The sequence below is a fragment of the Sphaeroforma arctica genome (genome assembly GCF_001186125.1).
Source record: "Sphaeroforma arctica JP610 unplaced genomic scaffold supercont1.641, whole genome shotgun sequence".
NCBI classification, from domain to species: domain Eukaryota; class Ichthyosporea; order Ichthyophonida; genus Sphaeroforma; species Sphaeroforma arctica.
Window position 1 is genome coordinate 1,565 of NW_014039917.1, and position 8,415 is coordinate 9,979.

General features: G+C 38.8%; 2 protein-coding genes across 2 annotated transcripts; both read left to right on the plus strand.

The window, feature by feature from the left end:
* Positions 1–153: 153 nt before the first annotated feature.
* Positions 154–487, plus strand: SARC_07788 (hypothetical protein; the record flags this gene model as incomplete). The annotated part of the gene is made up of 2 exons (XM_014298255.1): positions 154–301; positions 449–487. Coding segments are annotated over 2 exons (187 nt in total), but the record flags the coding sequence as incomplete, so codon positions are not given.
* Positions 488–3,969: 3,482 nt separating this feature from the next.
* On the plus strand, positions 3,970–5,040 carry SARC_07789 (hypothetical protein). The gene has a single exon (XM_014298256.1). The coding sequence runs from the start codon at positions 3,994–3,996 to the stop codon at positions 4,951–4,953; it is 960 nt and encodes a 319-aa protein (XP_014153731.1). The 5' UTR covers positions 3,970–3,993; the 3' UTR covers positions 4,954–5,040.
* Positions 5,041–8,415: the final 3,375 nt, after the last annotated feature.

Consider the following 8,415-nt stretch of genomic DNA (forward strand, 5'->3'; position numbering starts at 1 on the left):
ACATGTATAATATTTTATATATATATATATATATATCTTCACAATCATTTTCATTCTCATATATGTTTATATATATACATATATATATATATATATATATATATATGGAACAAGAGTGAGCTCTGACGACTTATATTGTACCGATTTTTATAGCGATGAAGCGGGTGACAAGACCTTTGTGGTAGCCCTATATGAGTTCAAGGCTGAGAGTGATCGGGAACTGGATCTGGTTAAAGGTGACAAAATTGAATTGCTCGAAATTCTGGATTCGAGTTGGATGGAAGGACGTCTCAACGGAAAGGTATGTTTAGTCTCTGTGAATTTATACCTCTGTGAAGTACTTTAAGTAGCTCTTGTGTGTATGCGTTTATGAAGATGAGGTTGTTCATATTTCTTTGTCTATTTTTTTCAATGTATCTCGTCTTCTCCTTTTTGCCCACATGTACAGGTCGGAGTATTCCCAGTGGGCTATGTCACATACTGTTGATTCAGGAATAGTAATAAAACAAAATTATATACACCTTGGAGAGCTGGTCTGTTCAAAGCGTTCTCGACGATTCCATTGGTACTGCGCCCGAAAGCCTTGGACATGTTGTACAAGAGAGTAATGAAAGTAGTTATGGGATGTTACAATCTATCTACCGCTGGTAGCATATTCTTTGATGCATCCAAATATTCCTGCACAGTGAGTATCCAGGTCCGTGGTATTAATATTGACAAGAAACAAATTTGTATAGTGAAAACGACTGCCGTAGATAACCACGTAGCGGGTTTTAGAAATGAATGAGACAATCGCTTGAACAGTGAAATCGATGATCTGAACTGTAGTAAATGATTGCGTTGTTTGGTAGTTCCAAGAGCAGACAGGTGGTGGACTCAGTAAATATTCTTCGTCGAACCCGGATCGAAGTGATACTGTTTATTCCGCTATAATATTTTTGACTACTGAATACAGTGTACATGTTTTACATACTTCTTTCTTCTTCTTTTTTTTCAAAAACAAAAAACAAATATGACCACAGTAATTCTAACATGTACTTTGCAATTTTAAGTCTTATATAGAACAACACCTATTTTCCAATATTGAGATCTCAGATCAGCAAACAGATGACAGATCTCTTAGAATGGTAATTATTAAGAGCAATACTGACATACCTTTAAAAAACTGTCCTTCACCCCGAGTCCCAAGAGAGGAGTCGAAACTCGATACAGTCGAGGACTTCTTTAAGAAAAAGTAGTCCTGTGTTTTTGTGTGCTTTTGTTCAAACACATTGTCGCCAGTCGCCAACTCGCCACTTCACATTTTGTTTTTGTTATATTTGTTTTAAAACAAAATCAAAGAAATCACACTGACAAAACTTCAAAAGTGACGCCAGTCGCCAGTCGCTTGGTCGTCATTTTATATTGTTTTTTATCGTTTTGTTTTTAACAAAACAAATACAAATATATTGTTCGTAATTTAGGAGGCTACATATGCTTTTATTTATTTGTTTTTTTAAAGAAAAGATCTAAAACAAGCAACAAAAAAAAAGTTACCAATTTTATTCATAGCCTTTGTACTATTAATTTATTTATTTTAAAACACCATTTTGTGTTACATATTTTCATAGCCTTCTAAATTAAAAACATGCTATCATTTATGTGTGTATTATATTTATTTACTTTTTTTTGTCAAAGTATGTGTGTCACTTTGCATAGTCTTCTACACTTTGACATTATTTACTAATTTAGTGATTGCGTTTTTTTTAGTCTCACAAGTGAGGACTGCTGAGTGCCGCTCTGAGACTCTCTCTGAGAGTGCGCACGTGAAGTTGTGACTGTGAACTTGTGGAGTTGTGAACATGTCGGAAATGTTTTAAACCTGCAATACTTTCCGACATGTCGAAATCCGAAGACAGACCAGGAGGCGGCAGGGGCAGGTGAACTGAGAACTGAAGCTAGAACTTAAAAAGCCACAAAATGAATCTTGGTTCTTTTGTCGATATGTTTTACTCAATCTTGACGATATGTATTATTTATTGGTTATCGGTCAGTGATGAGAGTAGTTTTTGATGGTTCATAAATCATGAATACTGACTCATGAGTGATGAGTCGTGTTTCGTCGTTTAGTCTCGTGTCTGAAAGTACTGAATCTCCCGTGTTTTATAAAATATTTCAAAAGAGTCTGATGAGAGCAAACGATACTCTTTACTTTACTCTAAATAGTTTTTACTTATCCTTATTCCTTGCACGTTGCATAAATGAGAAAGCAGAATGCAGACCTGCAGAGTGCAGACTTCTTGTTGCAGAGCACTGTGCAGGATTGCTTGCCGAGTTGCCGGTCCCTTTTCTATTCAGTATTCAACCTCATTTATTTGTTTGTTTATTTTCATAGCGGGCAGCAGTAGGCCAGTGGTTTACTGGGTGGGACAAGGGATTAAATAGGAATGCTGGGTGCCTGAGTGGTGAACCTGCGCCCTAAGGCCTGAGACCCTGATGAGACCTGAGGCCCTGAACCTCGATTTTTTACCACAAAAATTGAAAAAGATATAATTTTTCTACAAAATATGTCTCTATATTCGTTTCCTTTTTGAACAAAATAAACAATCTCCATAAAAAATCGACTATTTATGTTACAAAACAAACGAGATATTAGATGTGCGGTGGACGGTGGACCGGAAGTTAGTTTGTTTTTTTAAATGAGAGACCTCATTGTTTTTAAAAAGAACAAAAACGTGGAAAAAAAATGTTCTTTTTTTTCTTTTCAGACACCAACTCTTTTTGTGAATTTATAAATTATAAACAAATATGTATATATATGATATATATCTTTTCGAGAAGGCTATATTTAATATTTTACATATATTACAATTATTCTTTACTATATATAGTAGTATAAAAGTTTTTCGGTACTATGCGGCCGTGCCTAGTCACAGTGCCACAGTCGACACTCACCACTTCACCAGTCCCCCAGTCACCACTCACCCCTGACCCCAGAGGCGCCCCAGTGCCGTGGTGGCGTGGTGCCGAGGTCTCAGGTAAGCGGTGGTCCGTATACATTTCTAGAATTCATGCTCAAAGAGTAAATACGTGGTGTGTAATGTATATTGTACCATGTATGTAATTACTCACATTTCTGCCTCTTTTTTAATTGAAAAATACGAACCCTGCTGGCTGCTGGCCTGCGCCCTGCTGCCCTGCAACGTTTATCGTTTGGCGTTTGCGCTTTTTCATTATTGTGTATTTTATTTTGTTTTTAAAAACAAACAAAATATTTATGGCTTTTTATATAAAATATTAATCAAGTCATGATCTCATGAATATGCTATTTACTCCTCGTTGAATGTTGAGTTGTTGACCCTTGTAGTCCATGTGATGGCCAACTGTCAATTAGCCAAGGACAGGGCCGCCATGGCCGACGCAGTGAATTTTATTTTATTTTTAAACTAAATATCAATAATCAACTGTCAAAAATACCAATTGGGTATGTAAAATTGTAAATATTCACAATTCAGAGGATGGACTCGAGTGATTAGTGACGGGTTAACGGCAGATTCTACTAAATACACTCTCTAGTTGAGAGAGAGAGTACGGACTTGGAACACTCAACTTAGTCTCAACTCTCAACAGTCAACACATGCAATTTAGCCTCTTACCGCTTTTCAATTCACAGTCACATGGTCCTCTGGCCTCGGCCCTCTGTTGGCCTCTGGAAATTGGAGAAGAAAAAATATCACCAAATTATTCCAGAATCCAGAGGTTCGTGAAGAGTCAGTGAGGCACTCACCGAAGCGGAGAAAGATAAAGGCTGCAATGTGTAAATAAATACTCGTGGAGGCAAACAAATTACATATTTTTTAAAAATTCCTCCGGTGACATTGCTGTTGCTTTTTATTCTAACAAAGCAAAAAGTGATATTATCATTTTACAATTGTATGCGCTACCGATTTTGTGTATATTTAAAAGGCAGCATCCTGCGTCAAGCCCTCACAAACATCTAATAATAGCGACTAAATGCACAATATGATCGTGCATCAACTATTTAAAAGCGCTTGTGTAGCGGGGTTTGTCTTAGCACGACCTAGCTTAGAACTCGAAAGACGTAGCGATAACCCTTTAGCTGGGCACGGGTCATTGAGAGTGTTTGACGTAAATAATTTCAATTCTTTATCAACTGGTCAAGCTCCAGATATGTATGATATATTCGCCGCTGAGAAGGATGGGTGTTTCGGTGCCATACGTGATCATTCTCAGTGTACACCCAAGAAAAGAAACCACAACATCATAGCGCAGAATCGAATGAAGACTTCGGAAAATATCATGAAGGTTCCAATCTTAGCTGGGACCTACGCCGGAGATCAAGAGGGATCAGGGTCACAATTTTACACAAACCAATTGGATTCTCTCTGGGGACTACTAGCCGCTACGCTAGAGTATGAAGTTTATTTTGACGACGATTTTGATTTTGCGAAGGGAGGTAAACTTCCAGGTGTGCATGGGGGTGATAGATCGTGTAGTGGTGGCTATAAGGCCAGAGGAAATGATTGTTTCAGTACCAGGCTAATGTGGAGGGAAAATGGCGAGGGTGAGGCATATCTATATCTACCGATGGCCTTACAGAGTGACAACTTTTGCGAAAAATGCTCTGGATATTCAAAAGGCACCACCTGCGACGAGATGACCTATTGCTCTTTAAATCGTGCGTCGTTTTCATTCATCAAAGGTCAATGGAACAAGATCAAGATGCAAGTGTGGATGAACACTGACGGCAACCAGGACGGTTATTGGAACTTATTTCATAATGAAAAACTTGTCATGAATGAGAATTCACTGACATATCGAATCGATGACTCAGTACCATTATCTGGTATGTTTTTCAGCACCTTTTTCGGTGGAGGTAGTTCAGACTATGCCCCCGATTATGACACACACATCGATTTTAAGGGCTTTAGACTCACAGCCGGTATCATCTAAACACGACAGCACAATATCAGGATAGATGTTATCAACTAGAACTTATAATATAAATTGATAAATAAATAATACGAGAATTTGAGAACATTGGGTCCACAATTATTTGGCATATCACATCATTGAAGAGCTAGTACCATTGTCCAGTACAGTATGTAAATCTTTACTTCTGTACCTTTCTTGGTGGATGTAGTATTGTAGTTCAGACTTGTCAGACTGAATATTTACATAACTATAAGACCCCCGATTCCAGCAATACATATTTTTAATATATTGCGACAACCTTTTTGTTTCCAAAAAAGGAACGGGCTGTCGCCTTGTCGTGACTCGCGAGTCTCGCTCCGTGTTTTTTGTTCCAAAAAAGGAACGGAATTGTCGCCTTGTCGTGACTCGCGAGTCTTAAAGATGTATTCAATATTCTTTGATTTACTATTTTTATTTTTGAGGAAGAGCCAAAAGCGAAAAGGCACGCGGGTGGGACTGTGGGAGCACGGCATGGGCAGTCGGGCACTGGGCCCCGCCCGCCCCGCCAGCGGGCGGCGGTGCCAAGTTTTTCGTTTTTATATACATAAATAGATAATCTTAGTATTAGTAGTAGGCTATGTCTCCCCATGTTTTTTAAGCCAAAATTGGGCCAAAATGCCTATCAAAGAGGCTATGTATAGCCAAAAGAATTAAAAAATTGTTTTATTTTGATATTTCCTAAAAAATATAAAAATACAAAATAAGAAACTAAATAGGTAAATACACTTGAGTTGTGTCTAAATACACTTACAGTCTACACTGTACACTGTACACTACAGACTTTGACTGGTTAACAGTTCGTTTTACAAAACAAAACAAAACTAAAAACAAAAACACCACTAAATAAATAATTAACTAATTAATTTTACTCTGCTAAATATAGTTAAAAAAAGTAAATCTATTGCATACCTGAAATTTTACAAGTATATATTAGAAAAAAGAGAAATTTTGAAACCACCATAAATACAGCCACCGACACACGCCACCTACCCACCACTATTAGTGCAAACTACATTTCCCACCTACTCATACTTGGGGTTCACACTTATTATAAATATAAGGCCGAGTCTTAACGGGATCGGAAATTGCGTTAGGATATGAAATTCGGATTTCTTAGCCAATGGGTAGAAGAGGATTTTATAATTTCAAGAAAATTTCGAGAAAAATATTATTTCCGAACGAGGACATACTTTCGAGGGCTTGTATACCCCTAGAAAAGTGGGCAGTTCGTTCGGAAATACGGGAATAGGAAAATATGTACGTAAATTCGCTATTGCAGCTAATAAATGTACTTTGGAAAGGTGCTTTTCCAAAGTTACAAGTAATTAATTATTGGTTGTGAGAGCAATGTGCGTTTGGAAAGGCCTGTTTTGCCAACTTATTAAAATTCTGAAAATTAATTTTCGGGTGGAGTAAAACACCTTACTCCAGTAACTAAATGTTGTATTTCATATCCTCGTGTTGAAATTGTGTGATGAATTTGAAATTTTGGAAAATTATCACGACATTTTTTATTCCAGAATTTCTGCAAATTGTCTCATTTGCCAACTTCAAAATATAAAGTTTGACCTCAAAAAATTGTACTCAGAATTTAAAATCCAACTATTTCTTCCTCGAAGTGAAAAGCAAGGTCAACCCTCATTCTCACTTTGAAAGAAAAATTGTCTGTTCTATTTCCGATCTTTACGTAGACAAAAAAATCTTCAAAACACGCACAACAGAAAACACAAAACTACATTGTGCGGGTCGTATATTGTAAATGTGTTATGTGTCCATATGAAGGATGTTTAGGATCGTGTGCCGAGTGCAGTACTTTGATTCGCAAGCAGCGCAGTGCGCAGATGCTTGCAGATACAACTATGATGATGGATGATACATCAAATATTTTGTACGCATTGAGCGACCTAATATTATAGATGTATCACAAATTCGTTCCATGAGGGCATCGAACAGAACCCAAACCACATTAGGGGTCTAGAAGATTTAGAGGACGTGATGAATAGTGCAAACGCTCGCGTACACAGACAATGCTTTCGTATGCCGGTAGAGGTGTTCGAGAAACTAGTCGAAGAGATTAAGGAGGTATACAAGCCGGACGGTAGGACTAATGTAGGAGCACACGAAATGATGTATATGTTTATAATATTCTCAGGTCAATACCTTACACAGAACTATCTAGCAGGATCTTTTGGAAGATCCACACACCTATTTTCAATAAACCCTAAAACCCTTAATTTTGCAGTATATCCTAAGTATGTATCAATGCCCAAGGAATCGGCTCGTGTGCCTAGTAGAATACGTAGTTATGGACGGTTCTGGTCTGACTTCTCTCGTGTAGTAGGCGCTCAAGACGGAACACATATACCAAATGTTGTATAAAAAAAGATTGATAAGGCTCGATATAGGAATAGGGATAATATTATTTATTTCAAAAATGGCAAGTATGTATGATACAATGTATGAACATATGGTATGGCTCTCATAGTCGCTGTAGTGGTTCAGGAAAGATTGATAGGAAGAAGTGGTCAGTACATTCCCGTTTGAAGCTTGGGCCAAGTGAGTCGACAATGGAAGATATGTGCTGAGTCAATTCGGGCCGGTGTTGACAAAACACTGTTACTATCGAATGTTCCATATATTCGCTTGCTGACCTACTAAGTAGAGTATCCACCTCTGTGTAACGGATCGGGTCTGCGCCGTGTAGTGCCGCGGAATGGGTTAGTGCAGAGTACGAAATACCGAGGAGGACCAGGTTATCCGTCATAATCCGGTCGAGAAGCGAGGATGGGGGTAAGCCAATGCCGCACCAGACCACGGATGAATTCAGTATGTGTTGGCTGGCCTGGATCGAAAGTATCATAGTCGGAACCAAAAAGCGCGATGATTTGGTTTGAACCGATATTTGGAAGCAGTACTTCAACAGCGTGATTAGCCGGGGTATGGGGAGCATCTGTTGATGTGTCAGGGACGGGTGAGGGTACGGCGGTTCTTCAAGATGCTGGAGAAAAGATCGAAGGTGTTCGTGGAGGGTCCAGATACTGTGGAAGTCGTGGCACTCCTGTAATTGCTGAAGGAGGTCAGGGCCAATGGGCGGCAGTTTCGGGCCTACCAGGATGCGTCGAATCAGTTGTTGGATGCAGGTAAAGTGGCTGGTAGTGAACTTGTGGCTAGCGGGGCAGACAGGGCAGAGACAGCCGTCGGTGCGGTAGTCGAGCAATGTAAGCGGGTACGTATTCGTTACAATACCTTCTCATTTACTTAAAAATAGTATTACCAACTGAAAAGGCACTCGTAGTTTAGCTGTGAAGGGACAGCTCCTGTTAAGAGAGAAAAGTGGTGGAGACTTCTCTTTTCAAACCCTAAAGCTATTCACCTCTTACTCTATTCACACATAAGGCAAGGCATAGAATCCTACACTGATACCTCTTATAGCACAGAGCC